The sequence below is a fragment of the Parus major genome, chromosome 3 (assembly GCF_001522545.3).
Source record: "Parus major isolate Abel chromosome 3, Parus_major1.1, whole genome shotgun sequence".
NCBI classification, from domain to species: Eukaryota; Metazoa; Chordata; class Aves; order Passeriformes; family Paridae; genus Parus; species Parus major.
The window spans coordinates 30,803,713-30,828,203 of record NC_031770.1 but is presented as its reverse complement, the minus strand read 5'-3'; the positions used below and the strand labels follow the sequence as shown (position 1 = coordinate 30,828,203).

The window sequence follows — 24,491 nt, the reverse complement described above, 5'->3', positions numbered from 1 at the left end:
CAGTTCTGGTATCCGATACCTCTTCTCCTCTTCTGCGTGTGCCGCTAGACCCACAGGGCTCCAGCCCCAGTGACTTGAGCCAGGGCCTGCTACTCAGCCCCAAGGGCAGGGGGTGTGGAAGCAGGGAGACACTGCCTTCAGTTACTCTGAGCACAGGGCTCACCCTGGCTCTGTCCTCTCTCCCAGGTATGTCTATGGGGTCAGTCCCTGCCTCTGTTTCCAGGGACAGCAATATGACCTGGTGGGGCCTGCAAGGTGGACCAGCAGCTTGGCTGGCAAGGGGAAGCATGTTGAGGGCTTGCTGGGGACCCATGGGGGAAGATGAGGTTCTCTTGCCTATTTTAGGTTGAGATCTGTTTGGTTGGAGACAAGCAGTGGCCCCGGTGGGGTTGCTGTGTGCGAGGGGACGGCAGTTGTGTTTGCAGATACCTCTGCTAATCCCAGGTCAGGATGTCTCCTCCCTACAGAGATACCGGCAGGCTGCCAGGAGGGGATTTTGGGATGCTTTCTCTGGAAGCCCAGATAGCTCACAAAGACAAAGCAGGAGATTTCATTCCCCCAGCTCTCTGTGTGGGAAGGCAGGGGAGCGGTACTGTAGATGGTCTGACATCAACAGGGTGGCACCTGCAGGGCTGGCAGAGCCCTCGATCTTCTGCAGACATCCTGTTGTCCTGCTCTGTCTTTCCCAAGCGGACCAAAACCCCTCTCCACGTCCTACCGGCTATGTTTCAGCTCCATTGTAGCTCAGGCTCCCCAGCCTGCAGGATCCCACCGGAGGAGGAGGCGAGCTGTGCCCACAACCCCACGGGCACCTGCGCCAGGGACGGGCTGCACCGCCTTCAGTGCGTGCCGGGGCTGACAGGGACTACAGATCCCAGCATGCCGCTGCCTGCCTGTTCCTCCTCTTCCTCCGCCCTACCTGGCAGGGCGCAGGCAGGGATGCTGCAGGAGGCATTGGAGCAGGCGTCCGAGGGGCATGTCCCAGCGGGGCCAGGGACACGGCGCCGGCAGCTCCGCTGCAGGTGAAGCCCTGGGAGAAGTGCCGGAGCCCATGCTGCGCCACCCGGACTGGAAAAGGATAAGGCAGGCCTGCGTTTCCTCCTGGTGGCTGATCCCACTCTGCCCCAGGAAGACGGGGTGACCGGGGAGGGAAAGTCCCTTCTCGGAGCTCTGGGGGTCATGTCTCTGGGGCTCTCAGGGCGATGCCTGAGCGGTACAGCGCCTGGGCAGGTGGTGACGGGAGGAAAGGACCAGTGCGTGCCCGGGAGGGGACAGCAGTACCAGGGACGTCCTTGGCTTTTCAGGGTGACCCAGGAAAGGGCTGTGAGAGCCCCAGGGAAGTGGAATTGAAAACTGAATTTGCTGGTTCCGGCCAGAGAGGCTGCTGAATTAAATGTGTCTTTTATGCCACCGAGCCCCGGGCGTTGGAGGGAGCTGGGGCGGGCAGGGGAGGCAGACACAGCCCACTGCGCACATGCTTCACTAGCACCCCCAGGATTGGGGACAGAGAGCTGCAGGCTCTCGAATCCCTTCAGAGCCTGCTGCGAGCAGCTGGGCAGCCAGCACAAGCAACCTGGGTATCTGGGAAAGCAGTTTCCTTTCGGAGGGAGGGCTTGCTGTGCCTGGCCAGCAGAAAGCCTGTGTGTCACACCCCCTTGGCTTAAGGACTCTGAGCTGCAGGTTTCCAAAGCTTCTGCACTGTCTTGTCATTTTCTGAGTTGGTGTTTGATTCTCAGTACACTGGAACACTTGCAGCATAGGTTGGGGTTAAAACCAGTGCTCACCCTGCTTGCCTTGTGTCTCTCACTCTCCCATAAAATCCTCTGTTTGCTTTCCAGACGGAGAGCAGCCATAAGACTTGCTGGGACCTGTGCTGACTGTTGCCACACAAGATGACAGCAAGAGATGGGCCCCAAGATAGGTAATGACGAGTTCTGATATAGCTGTGGTGGCACATCCAGGATACCAGGAGGTGAGGGAGGACAGGGGGACCCAGCATCTGGGGGACCCCCTCTCTTGCATGATAACTGGGCTACCAAGCTATCCCTTCTTTCTCAGCTTTTCCATAGCAAATGGGCTGTAAACTGTAAACAGTCCCCTGTAAACACTCCTAGGGAGCCTAACTCCCTCCCAAATCTGGTGATGGATGCTGTGTATCTGGGTGCCACATGCTGAGGAGCAGCCAGCCTCTCCCTGCCTTCATAGCCTCCTGGGGAGGGCCTCCCACAGCTACTCTGCAGTGCCGCGTCTCAGGCAGCCTCGGCTAGCAAGGGCTGTGGAGCAGGCAATAAATATTGTCTGATGCCTCCCACTGCAGGGTCAAGGACAGTCAGAAGCAATACCCAGCTTCCCCTCCAAACCACTCTGTCCCCTTCACAGGTACAAGGCTGTCTGGCTGATCTTCTTCATCCTTGGCCTGGGAACACTGCTGCCATGGAATTTCTTCATGACTGCCAGGGAGGTGAGGGCTTCCCTCCTGTTGTCCATGACAGTAATTGTCCCCTGTCGTGTCCAGGGACCATGGTGTAGATGTGGCAGCATGGCACAGCATGCAGAGGACCACAGGCATGTGTGACCTGAGTGTGGCAAGTGGCACTAAGGCAGCAGGAGGGATGGGCATGGATCTGGACAAAGAATAAGGGTGGCATTGGATGAATCTCAGAATCTCAGCCCCACCAGGCTCCTTCCTTTGCAGTATTTCATCAATCGCCTTGAGGACCCGGAGGAGAAGAGCCGCGTCAGGAACCAGACTGGTGAGGCCACCTCGACACCCTCCTACCTGCAGTCTGTGTTTGACAACTTCATGACTCTCTGTGCCATGGTGCCCCTCCTTATCTTCACCTGCCTCAACTCCTTCATCCACCAGTGGTAAGCCTTGCTTTGTCCATGCCCCTATCAGGCCCCGTAGGGCCGCCCAGCCCTGGCCTATTCTGTCCCAGCACTAAGCCAAGCTACAGCCTGTTTGGTCAAGTCAAAGGCAAACCACCAGTCTCCTGTCTCAGGGTTTGGCTGGGATTCCCAGTTAGAGCTCGGTCCCAGCCCCAGGATTTTAGGGGGTTGGGTTTTCCTAACTGAGACCCTCTTTTGTAGGATTCCTCAGCAGATCCGCATCTCAGGCAGCCTGGTGGCCATTGGGCTGGTGTTTTTAGTCACTGCAATCATGGTGAAAATCCATATGGAGCCTCTTCCCTTCTTCATCTTTACCATGATCAGCATTATCTTCATCAACTGTGAGTGAAGCGGTGGAGGAAGGAGAGGGACACAGCCCCATGGCTAGGGCTGATCCCTCTGGGAGAAAAGCATGTACTTCACTGTGGGAGAGTTAAGTGGGAGGGGAACTTGACTTCCCTTGCAGGGCAAGGGCCTTGGCTCCCTGCAGAGGTGCAGTCCATCCTTGCCTTTGGTTTCTCATTTCTGCTCATCTTTCCACTTTGCAGCCTTTGGCGCCATTCTCCAGAGCAGCCTGTTTGGGCTGGCAGGGCTCCTGCCTGCCAGCTACACAGCCCCCATCATGAGTGGGCAGGGTTTGGCAGGCACCTTTGCTGCTTTGGCGATGATCTTCAGTATTGCCAGTGAGTAATCCCTGCCTTGCAGGTGACAGGGCCTTCCCAGACCACTGTCACAGCATCTGCTGAGGTCATGCTGTGTGGGAGATGGCACCAGGTCCCTGCTCATCTCAGCTGTCATCATCTTCCTTTTCTCTCCCTTCCTGTGCTCTCAGTTGGTGCCCAGCAACCCGAAAGCTTCATTGGTTACTTCACCACGGCCTGTGTGACGATCGTGCTGGCAATTGTTTCCTACGTAGTTCTGCCTCACATGGTGAGACTGTTGTCCTGGTAGGGAAGGGCTTGGGGACATGGGAGCTTTGCACATCCCAGCACAAGAACCGTGACCCTCTAGCAGCCCAGCCTTGGCTCCTACCAGCCTCCACCTCTTGTCAGGGCAGGCTCCTGTGTCCCAAGGGAGCACTCTGGGATACTTCCCACCACAGATACCCCAGTATACTTGGGGTATCTGAGTCCCTGGGTAAACAGGACATAATTGGAAGGAATACTTTGGCCATATTGGCCATATCTGCTGTTGTCACACAGCTCCTGGCAGCCTTCTTTTTGCATGCATGAATGAGTCCTCCCTGCTGTCTCTCTGCAGGATTTCTTCCGATACTACTCCATGAAGGACAAGACAGAGTACCACGTGTATAATGCGGAGCTGGAGACCAAGAGAGACCTAATTAAGAAAGGTGAGGGGCTGAGAGAAGGAAGAGAAAAGGGAAAGAGCTTAAAGAAAGAACGAGATAGAAGGACTGAATTAGATCTCAGCTTTCTGGGGTCTTCTATGCCCTACTTGTGTCTCTCTCTGCAGATGAGAATGGGATGGAGCAGAATAATTCAAAGATCATCCCTATCCACAACCCTGATGAGCAGCCCTCTGTCATTGCTATTTTTAAGAAGGTCTGTGAGTTGCCAGCAAGCCTTGTCCTGCCCTTCCTTTCAGCATGGGCACATTTATAGGAGAGCATAGGAGAGGAGACCAGCCTTGCACTGGTCTCATGCCCTCTGTTTGGTACCAGCATTTTTCTTTCATCTGCCTAGCTCTGGGTCTTGGCTCTGTCTGTCTGCTTCGTCTTCACTGTCACCATCGGCGTCTTTCCTGCCATCACAGCTAAAGTGTCCACTGTCCTTGGAGAAGGAAACAAATGGGGTAAGTGTGCCACGGATGGGGAAAAAAATAAGAACAAGGTAAATGGGAGAAAACAAGGTGGGGCTTGAAGGTATGTGTGGTGTGCTAACCCTGTCTGGATGCCAGGTGTGCACCAAAGCTACTCCAGCTGGACAAGGGAGAAAAAAATGACAAAAGGCTTTTGGGTAGAGATAAGGACAGTGAGAGATTACTCACCAATTACTGTCACAGGCAAAACAGATTCAACTTGGGGAAAATTAATTTAATTTATTTACCAATCAAATCAGAGTAGTATAATGTGAAATAAAAACTAAATCTTGAAACACCTTCCACCCACCCCTCCTTTCTTCCCAGGCTTAAGGTTATTTACAATTTCTTTTATCTCCTCCCTCTGCAGCAGTGCAGGGGGACAGGGATTGATGGTTGCAGTCAGTTCATCACGCATTTCCTCTGACACTGCTTCCTTCTCGGGGAGAGGACACCTCCCACTCTTCCCCTCCTCCAGCATGGGGACCCTCCCATGGGAGGTAGTTCTCCTTGAAGTCCAACGTGAGTGCTTCCCATGGGCGGCAGTTCTGCTTCAGCCTAGGTCCCTTCCATGGGACAGTCCTTCAGGAACAGACTGTTCCAGTGTGGGTCCCCCTGTGGTTTTCTGGCAGGGTTACAAGTCCTGCCAGAAAACCTGCTTCAAAGTAGGGTGGTCTTCCACAGGCAGCAGGTAGATACTGAGTCACTGTGGACCTCCTTGGGCTGCAGGGGGACAGCCTGCCTCACCATGGTCTTCACCACAGGCTGCAGGGAGATTTTTGCTCTGACATCTGGACTGCCTTCTCTCCCTCCATTTCCACTGGCCTTGGTGTCTGCAGAGTTGTTTCTGTCACATGTTCTCACTTCTCTGGTGCAATTGCACATGTTGAGATTTTTCCCCCTTTTTAATATGTCATTCCATAGGCCTTACCAATGTCATTGATGGTCTTGGCCAGTGGTGGGTCCTTCTTTGAGCCATCTGACATAGGCTCTGTCAGACTTGGGGGTGCTTCTAGCAGCTTCTCTCAGAAGCCACCCCTGTAGCCCACCACACTTATCAAAACATTGCCACACAAACCCAATCCAGAGTGCTGGAAGGGAAGAGGGAACCACTGTGCATGATGGTTTGTATGTGGACACCAGCCTAGCGGGGAGACCATTCCAGACCTTAGTGGGAAACTGGTAGGACCTAGACCTGAAAGACAGTCTCCATGCAATGGGTATGAGAGCCTGGGGCACACTGGGCTTGTCACTGACCATCCCCTTCTTCAGGTCTCTACTTCATTCCTGTCTCCTGCTTCCTGCTCTTTAACGTCTTTGACTGGACAGGACGGAGTCTCACTGCCCTCTTCACATGGGTAAGTATGAAGCAGGGAGAAAATGCCAGGCAGTGTCCATCCCTCATCCATGTCCTCAGCCACAGCTCTCACTGAGGCTGCCATCCATGGCTTGGAGCAGGGAGGAGATGCAGAGCTAACTCCTGCTTTAAGTTCTAAGCAGAGATTTATGGGTCAGAGCTGAGAACCACAGTATTATTCTGTCCTCCTACCTCTCTTTCAACATGGCTTGGATGAAGCTGCCTTCTCCGTTTCAGCCTCTCTGTAAACAAACCTCCACTCCAGCTATGCAAACGATGAGACAGGATGGCGATAGGGAAAGAGGGTGAAAGACAGGGCAGCCCAAAATAAAACCTTTGGCCTCAGCACAGGACACAGCTGCTTCAAAAACCCTTGTCCTGAAAGCAGGGCAGGGCCATGCCATATGAGTCACAGAACTGTCCCCTGCCACATCCCCTTGCTCTTGTCTCCCTAGGATGGGCAAGGAAAGGGGCTGTCCTCTCTGGGTCTCTTCCTGCCCCTTCATCCACCCCACAAACACTGTTTCCCCCTGTATTGTTCAGGCTCTTTAGAGAAGCTCCTCAGAACCACATGCCACAGGGGTCTGTCTGGGCCTGCCTTCCCCATGGCCTGGAGCTGCCTCTCCCCTGGCCATCACTGCTTGTTGCCTTCAGTCTTGGCCATGAGCCGCCTTCCAGGCCACAGCATAGTGGGATGACCCAGCAGGAGGTGTTTCCAAAACAAAGCTGTGTGGAAAATCTGACTCCATGTGGTTTGGGCCACATTTCCCTGGCTGGGGCCTCACTCACTCTTTTTCTCCTCAAGAAGGAGAGGCAGCTGCTGTCTTCTGTTTGCCCCATAGACATGGCAGCTGGCCTAACCTCAGTTTCCTCCTGTGTTCATAGAGTTTCCTGTGGCCATGCCAGCCCAGCAGCTCCCAAGGTAGCTGTGGGTCTCTCCTCACCTCAGACCAGTGAGCCCTGTCATCTGTGAACCTGGCACCTCGCTGAGGGGACAAGGCCTGTCTTGTTCCAGGGGCTGCCTTTGTCCTAGATGTAGGGACAATACGAGGATGGTGCCTCCTTCTTTGTCCCAGCCTTAGTTGCTCAGGAGTTCTGGTAGGATCCAAGGTGACTGTAACTCAGTCCATGCCTTTCCCAGCACATTCCAAAACAGCCCCAGCATAATCCCTTTCCCACATTGCTGGTTCTTGCCCTGCTTGGCTGCGGGATGGTGTAGCACACTGAAGAGTTGGATTAAGCCTGGTTTGGAGGCACTGAGGTGCCAGAGGGAATTTACCTCAGCCACCCTTGTTCTGCACACTGGCTCACTGTATGAGCATGCACAAAGCTCTCTTGCCTGCCCGCCTGTTGCCAGCAAGGGCTTAACAGTTGCCCACAAGCCCAGCTCAGTATTTTGGCTCTAGTGCTGCTTCAAGTCCCCTGTGACACGGCTTTCAAACCTAGAACCTACTTAGGACTGCAGGTGGTCATAAGGCAGCCAAGAAAGCCTCTCAGCAGCTTTGCCATCTCTGTGGCTCCTCCACAGATGTGTAGCACAGTAGGGACAGCCTCTGTAGAGCCCCTACCAGCATGCCATGGGATGGGGAATGTCCAGTTCTCAGCTGCTCAGCAATGTGTGTTTTTTCTCCCAGCCCGGGAAGGACAGCTGCCTCCTGCCAGTGATGGTGGTCCTCCGTGTCATCTTTGTCCCTCTCTTCATGCTGTGCAATGTGAAACCCCGTTACTACCTGCCTGTTGTTTTCTCTCATGATGCCTGGTACATCGTCTTCATGATCTTCTTCTCCATCTCCAATGGCTACCTGGCCAGCCTTTGCATGTGCTTCGGGCCAAAGTGAGTGTGAGCTGGGGACAAGGGAAGGATTGGTTATGCCCCAAGATGCCTGGTGGCATATGTTGTGCCCCCAGAAGTTAAGCTTGGCATAACTTCTGGAGTCTGGCCCTGCCCAGCTCTGGCATCTGGAGAAGAGGCTGCAAGCACACAAGGGAATTGTCACTACCCACAGTGTCCCGTCTCCCAGGTTTGTGCCTCCGTATCCTCAGGATAAGGAAGCTATTTGGGCTCTCCATTTTTCCCAGCTGCCCCACAGGGGAAGGGGCTGGATGCAGGAGAGATCTGGAGCGGAGCAAAGCATGGCATAGCACCCACAGCAGGGTGAGCAGCCTTGCCCAGCACAGGCAGTATGAGGAGCCCCACAGGTGTCAGAGGGGGATGTCCCTGGTGTCGGGAGCTTCAGGGTGGACTGCCTGATGTACTTTATGAGCCCACAGTGGGGAGACTTGGAGTTCTTGTGTCTCTGGGAGCCAACGGGGATTTCTTCTTGCTGTTCGTCTGCTGCAGACAAACCTCCCAGCTCATTGAACAGCAGGGCACTGAACACACATCCCAAAGATGCATCTGACACCTGTTTCTCCCCTAGGAAAGTGCTTGCGCACGAAGCGGAGACAGCTGGAGCCGTCATGGCATTTTTCCTGTCACTGGGTTTGGCCCTAGGAGCTGCTCTCTCCTTTCTGGTCCGAATTCTCATCTAGCAGAGGCACACAGAGGGTGCAGGGACACCAAGAGATGGCTCTGCATCTTCCACTGAGGCCCTGGACACCTCAGCACTGTGGGGAAATAACAGCTCACACCTGTCCCTGCCAAATCACACTGCCACAGCAGACATTACACCCAGGGATGGTTCCACCCCTGCAGGGTTGGCCTGGTTCCTGCCACGCTTGGCTGTGTGATGCCTTCAGGCCTATGTGCCTTCTCCTTCCCCATGCTGTGTGTGTTGTAAGACCCCTGGGATCTCCAAGAGGTCCAGCTGCCTCCCATGCAGCATAACTTCCCTGGCTTAAGGCCGAAAGCCATTTTCAGCCTCTTTGACAGAGTAAAAGGCTGGTAACCAGTGTTACTCCTTCTCTTGCCCTTGTCTCCAAAGCACCTAGGAGATTCTCTCCTCTCCTAGGGGGCCTGGAAATATCCCTCACCCCTCCTCCTGCTGGTAAGACTTGTGAATGGGGAGGAGAGCCCAGCCAGCCTTGCCATCCCTGCTCTCTGCTAAACACACATCCCCCTGCCCAGTGGTATCCCAAGAGTGTAGACAGTCTCAGAAAGGGCCAACACCATGGCTAGGCTGAGGAAGGAGGAGGTCTCCACACCCCACCTTCTCCCCCTCTTGCTTCTGTTCCCTTTCTTTTTTTGGTGATTCTGATATTGTTTTTTCAACCTCCTAGTTGTGTGACAGGAGGTTCCACTGTGGGCTACAAGATGAGAGGCAGCAACTCCCTTCCCAACAAAGCTGCCTTCCCTACCCACCTACAAGGGAAGGCCTTACCTCTCCCTTGGCTTTCCTATCCCTTGTTGTGTAAATGTGTCTATACAGTTGCCATTTTCTATAAAAAGAACAAAATGCTCCTTTGGGTATGTGTTTTTGTCTCTGTCACCACAGGGGAGAGGGGCTGTGGAGGGTCAAGGGTTGAAGTGAGAAGACACTGCCATTTCTTTGGTATCCTGTGGTCCCCTGCAACCAGTGTCAGATGTGGAAATGTGCGTACATCCCCTGCACAGTCAGGCCCAGCTATGAGGACACAGCCAGTGTGGGAAGGGGATCATAGAACCATAAAATCAGAATGGTTCAGGTTGCAAGGGACCTTGAAGATCGTCCAGTTCCAAACCCCCTGCCATGGGCTGTGACAACTTCCACTACATCAGGTTACTTGCAGCTACATTCTGCTTGACTTGAGGACTTTGAAGGATGGGGCATCCACAGCTTCTCTGGGAAACTTTTCCAGTGCCTCACCACCCTCAGAGTAATGAATTCCTTGCCCCATATCTAAACCTTCCCTGTTTGAAACCATTATTCCTTGTCCTGTAACTACATACTCTTCGTCCCTGTCCATCTTTAATATTGGTCCCTTTTTGGTACTGGAAGGCCACAATTAGGTCACACCAAAGCGTTCTCCAGGCTGAACAATCCCAGTTCTCTCAGATTGCCCTTGTGGGAGAGGTGCTCCATCCCTCTGATCATGTTGGTGCTCCTCCTATGGACTATATCCACCGGGTGCATGTCCTTCCTGTGCTGAGGACCCCAGCGCTGGATGCATCACTGCAGCTGGGCTCTCACCAGGGCAGAGAACAGGGAGAGAAAACTGTCCCTTACCCTGATGGCTGTTCTGCTTTGGATGCAACCCAGGACACCACTGTCTTTCCAAGCTGTGAGTGCACATGATGAACTCATGTGCACTCACAGCACCCCAGGGATGCTGCTCTCGAGATACACCAAGGGACCACCCACAGCTCTGATAAAGAGCAGATGCAGCTTCACATTTTGAGCAGCACTGACCTGCAGCACAGCACCCGGGAACTAACTTTGTGCCTGGGAACAGCCGGAGTGCCACCTCCTGCTCCTGGTGTGAACTACACCAGCCTGCCAGCAGGAATCCCCCTCCCTGTGTCCCACATCGTTCACAGCCATCATCTCCTTGCACCACCAGGCACCAAAACCCATGTGGGAACTCATATCCCCTCATCCCACTTCCAGCTGCCTTTGTTGATCAGGGCTTTTGTACCCACAGCTTCAACACAGAATCACAGAATGGGTCAGGTTGGAAGGGACCAGAGTGGATCACCTGGTCCAACTTCTCTGCTTAAGCAGGGTCATCCTAGAGCACATCTCACAGGACTGTGACCAGACAATTCTTGAGCATCTCCAGTGATAGAGTCTCCACAATCTCTGTGTGCAATCTATTCCAGTGCTGGGAGTAAAGTTCTTCCTCATATTCAGGTGGAATTTTCTGTGCATCAGTTTCTGGCCTCTGCCTCCTGTCCTGCTTGGCAGCACCAAGCAGAGCCTGGCTGTATCCTCAACACCCTCCCCTGAGATATTTCCAGACATTTATGAACTCCGTTATCAGCTATCTCGAGGCTGAATAGGCCCAGCTCCCTCATCCTTTCTTCTTAGGAGAGATGCTCCTGTCCCTTAATCATCTTTTTTACCCTCTGCTGGACTAGCTCCAGGCTCCATTTCTCTCTTGTACTCAGGAGCTCAGAATTGGAAAGCGTACTGCAGACACTGGAATAGTAAGGCTTAAGATCGATTTGTATTATTATTCCCTTGGACACTGAAAAGACAACGTCTCTAAACACTGTTTTGCAACGGCGACAGGGACCTGCCATACACTCTGGCCCTGACACCTTCTGTCCCCGCCCCTCACCAATGAACTGCGGCACATACAGCCTCAGGCCGGCACAGCTACGCGGCTCCCGGCCTCCGGGAGAGCTGTAGGATGTAGCTGGGACAGAGCGGATTCCCTGCCCTAGCCACGGTGTCAAAGAAGCCGTCAAAACCACTGTGGAATACTCTGGAAGTGTGGTTCTACCTGTAGCTGTATTCCTCCGCGACGAGGCGCGGAAAAGAGTTCCTTGCCAGGTCTCCCCGCCGCCCCTCGCCGCGGCGCTCGGAGGTCTCGGTCCTGCGGTCCTCGCGTCAAAGGGCGGCGGGGAACTGCAGCTGGAGACCGCATAGCAGCAGTAGAAACCCGAGAACTCATTGCACGCCAGCCCCTGTCATGGCCGCCACTAAACGGCAAGACCGATGCATCCCATACATCGTCCAGCTGTGGTTCGCTGACCAAGACCCCTTTAAGGCGGAAGGATACAACGTGCCGTGAGGCTCACTCCCCGTTCCGTGCCTATAAAAACCAGCCGGGGAGGAAGCTTAGGTTTTTCGCCAGTCTCTCACGTCCGAGACGGTAGGGACAGCATGGGAGATGGGGCTGGGCCTGATGCCCTCACCGCCCCCTCCCTAGTTCTCATGGACTGAAAATACTCTGAAAACAGGTCTGTGCTTGCCTTGTAGATGCCCGAGAAGGTGCAGCACGAGGAGGAGGATGCGGAGACCTTCGCTTTCCAGGCGGAGATCGCCCAGCTCATGTCGCTCATTATCAACACCTTCTATTCCAATAAGGAGATTTTCCTGCGGGAGCTCATCTCCAACGCCTCCGACGTGAGCGGGGGCGGGAGTGGGCTCCTTCCTCTGCCGGGGGGCTCAGGGTTGGGCTGGTGTCCTTCGGGGGGTGCCGATTCCTGGCTCTCCGGTAAGGCTTGTGCAGGGGAGGGATGGAAGAGGTTGTCGAGTAGGAAGGCTGTGTCGAGCATCCCTCTCTCCCCAGGCCCTGGATAAGATCCGCTATGAGAGCCTGACTGACCCCTCAAAGCTGGACAGTGGGAAAGACCTGAAAATTGACATCATCCCCAACCCCCGGGACCGCACACTGACTCTGGTGGACACTGGCATTGGGATGACAAAAGCAGATCTCATCAACAACCTGGGCACCATTGCCAAATCTGGGACTAAAGCCTTCATGGAAGCCCTGCAGGTGGGTTGGCTTTGGCTGCATGGGTTCCCTGGGGCCTGGGTCACAGGCTGGCACTGAATGTACAAATTATAATAAATAAATAATAAATAATGCCTTGTTTGGCATGAGAACTGTTGGCCTACCCAAGTATGCTTCCCCACTTTTCTGACACCAGGGAGGAGCTGAGGGTAGCTGGTAGCCTGTTGGCACTTGCATGTTTTTCTCTGTGTGCTTGACCCAGTTCTTTGCTGCTGTGCATCAGACATTTTCTATCTCCACACTGCTCTCTGCTTTCACAGGCTGGTGCAGACATCTCCATGATCGGGCAGTTTGGTGTGGGTTTCTATTCTGCCTATCTGGTGGCTGAGAAGGTGATTGTCATTACCAAGCACAATGATGATGAGCAGTATGCTTGGGAGTCATCAGCTGGGGGCTCATTCACTGTCCGAACTGACTGTGGTGCGTATTGTACAAAAAACGAAGCATATTTTCCTGGCAGAAGCATTCCTTTTGCTGGTGCTCCCTAGAGCTGTGCTGCACTGTTACACTGGTTAATGCTGGGTATCACATAATGGTTTATGTTTGAGGAGCTGGTCACGCTTGCTCTCTGTCCTGAAACACTAATGTTTCTTTCCCTATGCTGCAGATGAGCCCATTGGACGTGGCACCAAAGTGATCCTGTACTTGAAGGAGGACCAGACTGAGTACTTGGAGGAGCATCGTGTGAAAGAGGTGGTGAAGAAGCACTCCCAGTTCATTGGCTACCCCATCACGCTCTATGTATGTATGGAAAGGGCTCTGGGGACCAACTGGAAAGCTGGAGGCAGGGGTGGCTGGTGTTAGAAACAGGAGTACAGAAAAGGCTCAGTGTCCAATTTCTTCTGGTTCCTTCTGTAGTTCCTGGCTGCTGGGTACTAATCAGTGGTGCTCTCAGCTTCTGTGGCTAAAGGTGATTTGAGGCTGGGAGCTTACTGGAGGTGAAGGAGGTGGTTATCCAGCCACACTAAAGGCCTTTGATATCTGCAGCTGAAGATCATCTTAAATCAGCCATAGAAAAAGAGGGGTTTCCTGCCACTTGTCTCTTCTCAGACACAGTTTTTGTTTGCATGATGAGGGGCTTTTGAGGACTGGTTCTGAGACCTTTGATTCCAGATGAAGCATTTGTCTGGCCTTGGAGGACACCATTTTTCTCATCTGGAGCAGAAGCATTCTTGGTAACTTGGGGCTAAACCTGACTACTGTGTGTTTGTTTCTCCACAGCTGGAGAAAGAACGTGAGAAAGAGATCAGTGATGATGAAGTAGAGGAGGAGAAAGATAAGAAGGAGGAAGAGTCAGTGTCCAAAGATGAAGAGAAACCCAAAATCGAGGATGTGGGCTCTGATGAGGAGGAGGAGGGAGACAAAGGCAAGAAGAAAAAGACCAAGAAAATTAAGGAGAAATATATTGACCAGGAGGAGCTGAACAAGACCAAACCAATTTGGACACGCAACCCTGATGACATCACCCAGGAAGAATATGGCGAGTTCTATAAGAGCCTCACCAATGACTGGGAGGACCACTTGGCTGTCAAGGTGAGTGCTGGGCTACCCTGCCTTGCAGGGAGAGGTTGAGGGCCCCTTTCCAGCCCTTATCCAGAGTCACCACATGGTTATGCCTCTGTGGGACTGAGCACTATTAGACCACTTGGTGATGGAGCAACCTGCACTGTGACTCCTATGCAGATGGAAGGATTGGCAGTGCCAGTCCATAAGGAAGACAGGAGGATGTAGGGTCTCAGAGAAGACTGACTTCTCTGTCCAAGCCTGCTGTATGCCAGAAAACCTTGACACAGGCCTCCCTTTATAGTGGGACTGAGCAGGAGGAAATACAGGTTGCTTGGATGCTAGAGACGATGCTGTGCCCCCTTGTCAGTCCCAGTGCTGAGGAGTGGCAGTTTAGCCTTGCTACTGTGGGAGCTGGGGAAAGGAGAAGTGAAGCACCCCAGCAGCTGGTTTTTTTTCCTGGTTCCACAGCACTTCTCTGTGGAAGGGCAGCTGGAGTTCAGGGCCCTGCTTTTCATCCCACGCCGTGTCCCTTTTGACCTCTTTGAGAACAAGAAGAAGAACAACAACATTAAGCTGTATGTGAGGCGGGTCTTCATCACGGGCAGCTGTGATGAGCTCATCCCTGAATACCTAAGTAAGAGCCCCCTGCCTCAGTATCCTTGTGCAGAGCTGGGGTCCCCACAGCCTGTGATACTGCTTCTAGTACCAAGGGACTGGATGAGGCGCTAGCTGGTGTGGGTGCATAGCAGTCAGTGTTTTAGCTCTTTTCTTTCTGTGTTGAAGCTCAGAATTCTTAACCTGACATCTATTTTCATTCCTCCTATGCAGACTTTATCGGGGGTGTTGTGGACTCAGAGGACCTTCCTCTGAATATTTCTCGTGAGATGCTCCAGCAGAGCAAGATCCTCAAAGTGATCCGCAAAAACATTGTGAAGAAATGCTTGGAGCTCTTTTCAGAGCTGGCAGAAGACAAAGAGAGCTACAAGAAATTTTATGAGGCTTTTTCCAAGAATCTAAAGGTGAGTTGGACACCCTGTACCTGGAGGAGGGAAGGGCCCATCTGCCTGAGGAGCAATCTTGCTCCTACGTTGTGTCTCCTCTGCATGGATGTTAGGATAAAAGGAGTGGGTCTTGCAAATGTCTTAGAATGCCTTTGTGGGCATCTGGCTGCCCTAGGCCAAACAGTCAAATGATCAGGGGCTGGGCAGATGCCTGTACCTCAAGGATGGCCAAGTGCATCCAAGTCCTATCCTGGATACTTCATGCATTTCTTCTGCCCCCAGTTGGGCATCCATGAGGACTCCACCAACCGAAAGCGCCTTTCGGAGCTTCTGCGGTACCACACATCCTACTCAGGCTATGAGGTGACTTCACTTTCTGAGTACGTGTCCCATATGAAAGAGAACCAGAAGAGTATCTACTACATCACAGGTGAGCCAGAGGTCCTCTGAGCCTAGCAAGGTAGAGGCAGGTAGCCTGCATACAAGCCCTAATTTAAAACACCTCCTGCTGCCTTCAGCAGATCATCCCTGCTGAATTACACCTCATTCCTGGGGGCTTGGGAAAGGCCACCAGGCCTAGAACCCTAGCTGCTATCAGTTTTTTGTTAGGGGTCCCAGGTGACTGGTACTGTTTATCTGTTACCTCTTGGTGATGTTTCATTTCTAACCTCCACAAACACAGGGGAGAGTAAGGAGCAGGTTGCTAACTCAGCCTTTGTGGAGCGTGTGCAGAAGCGTGGCTTTGAGGTGGTATACATGACAGAGCCCATCGATGAGTATTGCGTGCAGCAGCTCAAGGAGTTTGATGGCAAGACTCTGGTATCAGTCACCAAAGAGGGGCTGGAGCTGCCTGAAGATGAGGAAGAGAAAACAAAGATGGAGGAGAGCAAGGCCAAGTTTGAGAACCTCTGCAAACTTATGAAGGAAATCTTGGACAAGAAGGTGGAGAAGGTGAGATGGGCAGGCAGGGAGTTTAGCCATAGGCTGGAGGGAGGAGAGCTGGGTCCTCCATGCTGCGGATGAGGGCCCTGGCTCAATGCATGCCTCTCATCTCCTTTAGAGGAGCTCCTAAAGGAGTCTGGAGGTCCCAGCATGCACTATCTTGCTCTAAGCAGACAGGCTGCAGGCAAGGGGCACTGACCAAATTAGTCTGTGCAGTCCTGGGGCTGCTTGGAGCATTTCTGCTTGCTTTGGGGGATGTCCCCAAGTGAACGAGAGGCAAAGACTTGGGCTGTAGTGGGCCCAGTCCAGGGCTTATGGGGGCCTTGCTCAGCTAACCCTTGGCTATGTTGGCAGGTCACTGTCTTCGAACCGGTTGGTCTCATCTCCCTGCTGCATTGTCACCAGCACCTGTGGTTGGACAGCCAACATGGAACGCATCATGAAGGCTCAGGCACTGCGGGACAACTCTACCATAGGCTATATGATGGCCAAGAAGCACCTGGAGATCAACCCTCATCACCCAATTGTGGAAACCCTTTGCCAGAAGGCTGATGCTGACAAGAATGACAAAGCTGTTAAAGATCTGGTGGTGCTACTCTTTGAGACTGCTCTGCTGTCCTCTGGTTTCTCCCTGGAAGATCCCCAGACCCACTCCAACCGCATCTACAGGATGATCAAACTTGGGCTTGGTGAGTATCCATGCAACTTCTCAAGCCTGCAGCAGGCCTGAAAGCAGGCTAGTGTCCTAGGCAGGGGGTGGCCAGTAAGGGAGCCATGCTGCTATGATGTGCTGAAGTGGCTCTGTACATAAGATGGCCAGAAGAAAGTATAAACCTGGAACAAGGTACTTCAGGAGGGCTCAGGACTCTGGGTGGACTGCCCTGTCCTCCACAACACCAGGAGCCACCACCAGGATGTTCAGATGACAAACTGAGGCTTTTTATTCCTTCAGAGTAAACGTGAAAAGCCTGTCATGGGTGATGTGACCCATCTGGTGAAACAGCTTATGCTTGCACACAGCCTTTTCCTCCAAATTCACTATTTAGCTAAAAATGTAAATCAGGAGGTGTTGTGGCTTAGCACAACTAAGTTAGTAACACTGTGCTGCCTAGTCACAGTAGGACTAGGGTGTTCTGTTAGTCAAGTTGCAGGTAAAGGGACTGTATGGTAGTACAATTTTCTGTTCAGAGTCTATTGAAACAGCAACCTGCAGTGTTAGAAACTGATGAGCTCTAGAGTCCTGCAATTGCTTTAGTTGTGACTTGACTGGATTTACTGCATTTTTCTCTAGAGAAATGTTCATGGCTTAAACCACATTCTCCTGGCTTAAACTACAGGTTTTGTGGTGCTGGGTGACAATCTTTTATAGTTAATCTCTGACGCCTAAGGAGTGCTCTCTAATGCCGTAGGTAGTATCCATATACTAGTGTAGGTGCTACTGGGAGGATGCTACTGATTCAGGATTAGTGCTGGAGTTCACAATAACTTGTAATAATGTTGACTTGAATTTATTAGTTTTCAGCCTGGAGGGAAAGAGACTGAGGGGTGACCTCATTGCAGTGTACAGCTTCCTTGCCAGGGGAAGCAGAGAGGCCTGCATTGATACCTTTTCTCTGGGGACAAGTGACAGGACCTGAGGGAACATCATGAAGCTTTGTCAGGAGACGTTTAGGTTGGATATTAGGAAAAGGTTCTTCACTCAGAGAGTGGTTGGCCAAGGAACAGACTCCCCAGGGAAGTGGTCACAGGACCGAGCCTGCCACCATTCAAGAAGCGTTTGGACAACACTCTGAGGCACATGGTGTGATTCTTGGGGCTGTCCTGTGTAGAGCCAACAGCTGGACTTCAGTGATCCTTGTGGGTCCCTTCCAAATCAGAATATTTTAGGATTCTGTGAACTACTGAATGCTGATAGCCCCATTCCTCAGGCTGGGGGCAGGAGCCAGGTTTACTCTGGGAGAGGCTGTATATCTGAGATCAGGTGTCATTTGGAGGCCTTATCTCTTCCTTTTCTCCCCTCTCCCAGGCATTGATGAAGATGACTGCAGAGGAGCCCAGTACAGCTGTCCCTGAGGAAATCCCCGCTCTGGAGGGAGATGAAGATACATCCCACATGGAAGAGGTAGACTGAAGGAGGAAGGTTCTTCCTTCACCTGCCAGACCTCTGCTCTGTCATGTCTGCTTAGAAGATGGTCTGCGCCCACCAGCTGCTACTGACTTCTTGGTGGTGTCCTTTTGGCTGTGTTTGGTTGGGGTTGTTTTTGGCAGGGTGCAAGAGGGCATGATTCCCTTTTTGTTAGTAATGATTCAGGTAGCCTGAGGTCTGTCTGTTCTGTGTCTTTCTGCTTGTGTAGGAACAGCTGATGGGGACTGGAGGTGTGAGGAAGCATCAGGCTTCCTCTCACCCCCTCATGGAGTGTCCCATGTTACCAGAAGGCATCAAATACTGTCCTTATGCCATTGGGGTGGGAGAGCCCTTCCTCTGAACTTCTGCCTCCGTGAAGCCCCAGAATAGCACAATGTATTTTGGATGAGTTTTGTTTGATTATTTTTGGGTTTTTTGTTGGTTGTTTTTTTTTTTTTTTGTTCTACTGGAATTAAAGAACTGATGATTTACATGGCAGGGTCACTTGTGTTTCATGCCTGCTCTGCTGAGGAAAATGTCTCAGCCTGTGCACTGAGGGTATTGGACTCTCCTGTGTTGCTCTCCCCTGTGCCCTGACTGCTTTTCTGAGCCCTGGTTTAGGTGATCTTTATCTTTTGCATGCCCTGGCAAGATCAAGTGGGTGGAAGGAACACATGACCTGCTGTACAGGTGGGATCATCTCCAATGAGCAGTAGTTCACCTGGAGCACTGCATGCCCCCCAGCCTGGGAGCAAACTTCCAATCTGTGTGGGTCAGCTGGGTGAGCTGTGCCAGGGTCTGAGCCTGGGCTGCTGCTTGCTGGTTTGATCTGAGCACCTCTGGAGCAGGACAGTGGCAGGAGCCATCTGCCTGTTCCACTGCAGTGTGGAGCAGGGTGTGGAGTGACAGCTCAGGACTGTAGTCAAGCTGCCTCTCTTCAGCTGTTCGGCTGAACTCCTTTCCTCCCACCTCCAGCCTGCCTCTTCTTCTGCAGCCATTGGGTGTTGGGCAGTATCTGGCTTTTTTCCACCTGTGTCCTAGATGACAAGCCTAGGACATCACTTCTCACTGAGCTGCCCTTTGCACTCTCACACTCTGTGAGGTTTGTCACCCCTGGCCACAATGGCCCTTGGGGTTTGTCAGAGAAAAGTGAAACCAGCATTAAGTTCTCTTGCTGCCCACATGCCAGCTTTCACAGGCACAAAATAGAATGGGCTTTAGCCAGTATCCATCTTCAACAGGGAGACAGAGCCTGCTGGAATCCCTTGCTGCACACCAAGATGCTGACTGTGCTGCCAGTATGGCAGCTATGTGGGTGCAGCTAGGGCAGTGGTGGAGCTGAGCTAGCAAATAGTTTAAAACTAGGATTTCTCTCTGGATAGGAAGGTGTTGCCAAATATGGAATCAATAAAAATTAACTTTACAAGTTAATGTCTTTCTTTGTTTTTTTTTCACTAATGTTTTGTTTAAATCTACATTTAAATTAGGTTATCCCACTGTATCCTATTCCTAACCTGGCAATGTGGGTTTTTGTTGTTTGTTTTTAATCAAAGGATTCTATTTTCAGTTTGTCAGCAGATGGTGGGTACAGACATTTGGGTGAATTTCTAGGGCAGGATGAAGAGCTGAGGTTGCACAGGCACCTCCAAAAGCTCAGAGCTAGAAAAGGAGCACAGGTAAAATGCTGGAGTGCAAACTGCTCTGATGGCTGAGATGTGCTCAGCACCAGCTCTGGTATCCCTCCAGGCTCAGATAACTCACCACTGTCCCTCTTCTCCTCTGTTTCTCTTGTAACCCTCACTCAAGTATCCCCTTTCTTTCCCTAGCTGTGTTATGCCCCAGTCCTGTCTCTGATGCCAGACCCACCCTTGCCTACACAGCTTTTTACCAGGCTTCCCACATGTACCAGGAGGATAGACCATGCACACCTCAAGCCTTTCCTGGCTCTAGCTGCCGCAGTACATCCTACAAAGTGCTACAGCACTGGAGGCCCTAGCTGGCAGGTGCACAGTAGGCTTCTGTATCACTTCTTGGTAGCTACACCCACTGGGAATTCCTTAAGTTGCACCATACAGGGAACCTAGGAGCCAAACTAGGCTCAGGCTAATGGTTTCTTCACCTGCCCACCAGCATAAGCAGTCTTCTGAACCTGGCTGTGCTCCCCAGTTGTGTGTGCAAGGATCTCCCATCAGGCCTTGCAGCTTTGAGTGCAAGCCTGGTTGATAGCAGCCTTGGCAAAGACAGAAAGAGGCACCTGTATTTGGAAAGACAACTTTGCTGTCCCAGAGAGACTAGAGACACAGGAGGAGTTGGAAATTTCTTCCCTCCTTCCAGGTACATGAAAAAAAATCCCCAACCAACTGAAAAAAACCCACATTTACGCCCATGGTACTATATGCAGCATATTTTTAATTTAATAAAATAAAAAGAGAAAAAAGTTGCCTTGCAAAAGTACCAAAAGTTGCTGGGGTTTGTCAGTCAGGTTGTGTTGATGAGAAAAGGATTGACCAATAAAACCCAGGCTTCTGGGGAAGAAGAGCTTTCACTGCTCCATCCCCTGCTGTCTGTGGAGCAGGAACAAGGCACTGCAAGCAGGCTCTGCCCCATGTCCCAACCCTCCAGGCACAGACTCTGGCCAGCCCCTGGGAAAACCAGGGCCGGTGTCTCCAGGTGACAGGAAAAAGAAGGGGTTCTTTGTGCTTGTCTGAATCACAACTACAAAGCCCAGAAACCATGGTACTTGGGGACCCCAAGGTGGTGCTGGGGCTTCTGGGCAGTGCAGCTTTTGGCCTGTAACAGCAGCAGATGTAGCCATAAAGCAACCTCAAAGGACTTGGCAAGCCTTGGAACTGTCCAGCTCAGGTGCTGCACAGAAATCAGCCTGGGCTGAGGGGAGCAAAGAGAAGTGTCTTGGAGCAGGGGCAAAGAATTGATAAAACCAAACTGGGAGACACTGGCTTTCATTGGTGTCCTCCCAGAGCAGATCCCAGGCCTAGGGTAAGACAGGCTGGGAGTCCTTCCCTTGGCTGTACCTGTACCACTCAGAGCCTCTCCTGGAATGCAGGAAGAGCACTCTCCACCCTTTGATGGGCCCAGCTTGGGATGCCTCACTCAGGGGTGTTTCAGAAAGAAACCTAGTGTTTTGCTTGCCCTTTCCTCCTGCCAAGCTCTGTAGTACTAACAGAAATGGAGGAGCATTAGCCAGAGGCAATACAGTGACAGGGAAGAATTCCCTTGTTCATCAGTGACTTTGGGGGAGAAGCCACAGGACAGAGGTGGGGCAGGAATACCAGCAGCCCCATGCTGGTGTACCCCCAGGCCTGTGCCTTGGCTCTAAATCTTTGACCTATTAAGGCAAATGGAAAGGTTTGGAGCTGTGTCAGCCCAGAGCATTTCCTGGGCTTGTTCCAGCCCCTTTCCCAGGAAAACTGAGTCACTGGTCCTGCTTATCCATACCCCACTCTTCTCAGTGAGTTCTGAGAAATCAAGCAAATACCCTCAAGTTGTGGCAGGACAGTGGGCATGGCTTAAATGCCACGACCTCAGCTTCCTTAGACCTTTTGTACAGGGGTCTCACCCAGCGGGAGCTTCTTACTGCGCTTCTTCATGCGGCTGCGGGCATAGACACGGAGAAAGAGGGCCATGAAGACAACAGCTATGCCCAGCCCACCCACAACAGTGACAGTGTGCCCATAGATGAGGCAGGAGAGGAGGATGGCAAAGGCCTGTCGGAGTGTCATGATGATGGTGAAGACAGCTGCCCCAAACTGGTTGATGGTGTAGAAAATGAAGAGCTGGCCGCAGGCAGAGCACACAGAGAGCAGCACAGCATGGGCAGTGAATTCCGAGTGACGGGCCATGAAGCGCATCGACTCCAGCAAGGCACCCTGCTCCAAGAGTGAGCCCACAGTGAAAAGGCAGGAGAAGACATTAACGCCAAACATCATCTGAACAGGAGACATCTTGTAGGTGAAGAGAGCATCCTGCCAGTTGGAGGTGAAGCTGTCGAAGATTATGTAGCCAGCTAGGAGCACTATGCCAGAGAAAGTGGTGACAGTGGACACTGTCCTATTAGGAGCACTGGAGAGCAGGAACATGCTGACCCCTACGGAGATAAGGGCAGCAGTCAGGTACTCCCAGTACTCGTAACTCTTGCGTGACACCAACTTGCCCATCATCATCACTGGGATCACTTTGGAGGCCTTGGCCAGCACTTGGGTGGGGAAGCTGATGTATTTGAGTGCCTCATACTGACACCAGCTGCTGAGGATGTTGGAGAGGGAGGCAAAGGAGTATTTGTACATAGGAGCCCCATGGCGTGGCTGCTTGGTCAGGGCACAGTACAGACCAGCCACTGTGAAGGCCAGGATGCGGTTCATGAACACGAGGAACTGGGAGTCCTTGAACTTCTCACCAGGGTCTGTTTCAGTGGCACCATACGTTCTCGTCATTACACGCTCCTGGAGGACACCCCATGTGAGGTAGGAAGCCTGCAAAGCAGCAGGAGCACAGGGAGAGTCAAGACCCACAACAGCAGTTGCCAGGAAGAACAGACCCCAGGAGATCCTTGCTTTCCCCACTGTTGCCTCATCCTCTGCATGACAATGCTTCCCTGAGACACTGGGAGACAGGAACACCCCCACTCCACACATCTGAGGGAACCCACTGTCCCATGTGGTTACACCCAGGAACATCCTGTCCCAAACCACACCTGTTCAGTGTACAGGGGAGAAAAGCCCACAATGCAAACATCCTGGTGAGAGCATGCAGTTAGGCTTTGAACTACTTTAAGCCTGTGAAACCAGACAGACCGAATCAGGGAACATTACCCAATACACAGCTGTGGTTTTGGTGCCAGCTCCCTGCGGCAAGTCCTGGCAGTTTTCCCAGCAGCCTCTGCATTAGTTTTCACTTCCAGCTCCCTAGGCCCAAATCAATTCTAGTTTCAAACCCAGCAGACAAAATTGTTCACAAGGGATGATCACTGTCCTGGTTGTCATCTCCACTCATTTTGGTGCAACAACACCAAGCCCTGCACAGAAGTAACACAGACTTCCTCTCATCACACATCTCCCAGGAAACTAAGACACAGAGAGATGGAAGAATTCAAGTCTGAATGGCTGGGGGAGTAGGCCAGAGAGTGTTGTTTCCTGGCTGCAGGACATCTGGATTTTTCCATCTCAGTGCCCACATTGCTATTTTTTACCCTCATAGACCAAAAAAGTTGCCCTTTCTAATGATACTCAGGATGTAGCTGAGACTTAGGGAATCTAAGATTTTAAATTCCTGTTTATCTGTAGCTGAATTTAAGTATTTTCTCTCCAGTACTCAAATTCAATCCATCAAGGCAGAATGCATCAGCCCCAGACAGTGACCCATGAGAGAGCCTGGGAAAAAAGACGGCTCAAACTATCTGCTGATCTGACATCAGGGCCAGAACAAAAGCAGCCTTAACCATCTACTGAATCACAGAATTTTCAGAGGCTCTGGAGGAATTTGATCAGACAGACAGGATACTCCAACCCAAATGACAAGAGCTAAATGGACCTCCACAGACTATCCTGCCCCAGCCTCCAACCCTACCTTGATCAAGGACAGCACTGCATCCTTGGTCTTCAAGGAACTGACAGCCACTAGCCCACTGGCCACTTTCTCCTTCCAGAATGGGACAGCCACACATGCACAGAACCCCTACCTGTAGACCAGCAGCACAGCAGAACAGCTTGAAGACCTGTCGGGCTGTGGAGGACTCTGTGGGCTCTGCTCGGGGTGGCAGGGAGCCATCATCCTGATGTACAGACTTCACCTCAGAGCCAAACACACACGATTTGATGACAGGGAAGCAAATGCCTCGGCCTGAACAGGGTAAGAGAAGATGGAGACACAAGTAACCAAAGCCTGGGCACCACATGCTGCACTAGCTTGAGAGGTGAAGTCTCCCTCCTCACTAGTTCCCAGATCTCCTGGCACAGGTGCCTCAGAAAAATTTGTTTCAGGATAGCAGCTGGACACCACTGGGACACAGCTCTGTGAGTGGCTCAAGCCTGACAATGCAGGTTGGGGAAACAATATGAGTGAGCAGAGAGAGGCAGGGCAGAGAGCTCCAATGGATGCAGGATGTGGAAGGGAAGTCCCCACTCCTACCTGTCTCCAAGTAGTTCCTTCTCTTGAAGTACTGGATGAGGAGGAAGCCCGGTACCACAATACTCGCGTAGCCAGCAGCATTAACAAAGAAACGGAAGAGCCAGAAGTCCCCCCATGAGTCCTGCAGGGCAGGGGCTATCTCTTCACCTGTAGCCATCGTAGGGAGGGAAGCCAGCACGAGGGGAAGGCAAAATCTGTGGAGAAAGAGACAGGTGGTGGGCTACTGGTACATGGGCAGCTCCACTCCACATGCCTGCAATACCCACCCATCCAGCCTGATCCTCATCACCTGTAATATGGCCACCCAGACCTTACTGCAGCAACATGT

General features: G+C 52.2%; 3 protein-coding genes across 12 annotated transcripts in view; 2 read left to right on the top strand and 1 right to left on the bottom strand.

Moving 5' to 3' along the window:
- Positions 1 to 9,464, top strand: part of SLC29A1 (solute carrier family 29 member 1 (Augustine blood group)) — a 33,445-nt gene extending 23,981 nt beyond the window's left edge. For 6 of the 9 annotated variants that reach the window (XM_015620990.2, XM_015620995.3, XM_015620992.3 and 3 more), the window contains 12 exons: positions 1,839 to 1,921; positions 2,380 to 2,461; positions 2,696 to 2,868; positions 3,091 to 3,230; positions 3,438 to 3,572; positions 3,722 to 3,819; positions 4,150 to 4,240; positions 4,363 to 4,451; positions 4,593 to 4,701; positions 5,980 to 6,065; positions 7,699 to 7,898; positions 8,485 to 9,464. In XM_015620990.2, coding sequence (XP_015476476.1) covers positions 1,893 to 1,921; positions 2,380 to 2,461; positions 2,696 to 2,868; positions 3,091 to 3,230; positions 3,438 to 3,572; positions 3,722 to 3,819; positions 4,150 to 4,240; positions 4,363 to 4,451; positions 4,593 to 4,701; positions 5,980 to 6,065; positions 7,699 to 7,898; positions 8,485 to 8,596 — 1,344 coding nt within the window. In that variant the 5' untranslated portion in view covers positions 1,839 to 1,892 and the 3' untranslated portion in view covers positions 8,597 to 9,464. Of the gene's footprint in view, positions 1 to 983; positions 1,084 to 1,832; positions 1,922 to 2,379; positions 2,462 to 2,695; positions 2,869 to 3,090; positions 3,231 to 3,437; positions 3,573 to 3,721; positions 3,820 to 4,149; positions 4,241 to 4,362; positions 4,452 to 4,592; positions 4,702 to 5,979; positions 6,066 to 7,698; positions 7,899 to 8,484 lie in introns of those variants that run through there. The other 3 variants (XM_015620993.2, XM_015620994.3, XM_015620998.2) reach the window with 3 other exon arrangements.
- A 261-nt stretch (positions 9,465 to 9,725) lies between these two features.
- Positions 9,726 to 18,512, top strand: HSP90AB1 (heat shock protein 90 alpha family class B member 1). The gene is given in 13 exon segments (XM_015621000.2): positions 9,726 to 11,800; positions 11,908 to 12,054; positions 12,221 to 12,427; positions 12,706 to 12,865; positions 13,053 to 13,186; positions 13,667 to 13,978; positions 14,420 to 14,585; positions 14,780 to 14,970; positions 15,235 to 15,382; positions 15,635 to 15,903; positions 16,226 to 16,583; positions 17,921 to 17,936; positions 17,938 to 18,512. Coding segments are annotated over 12 exon segments (2,196 nt in total). The 5' UTR covers positions 9,726 to 11,800; the 3' UTR covers positions 18,026 to 18,512.
- Positions 18,513 to 20,407: 1,895 nt separating this feature from the next.
- SLC35B2 (solute carrier family 35 member B2) lies at positions 20,408 to 24,244 on the bottom strand. 2 transcript variants are annotated; one of them, XM_033512592.1, is made up of 2 exons: positions 24,164 to 24,244; positions 20,408 to 22,509 (listed from the first exon to the last, which is right to left on the bottom strand). In XM_033512592.1, exons 1-2 carry the CDS (start codon positions 24,242 to 24,244, stop codon positions 21,571 to 21,573), a joined length of 1,020 nt encoding a protein of 339 aa, XP_033368483.1. In that variant the 3' UTR covers positions 20,408 to 21,570. The 2 variants fall into 2 exon arrangements, with proteins under 2 accessions (XP_033368483.1, XP_033368482.1); XM_033512591.1 differs by lacking the exon at positions 24,164 to 24,244 and adding an exon at positions 23,603 to 23,694.
- Between the last annotated feature and the right edge of the window lie 247 nt (positions 24,245 to 24,491).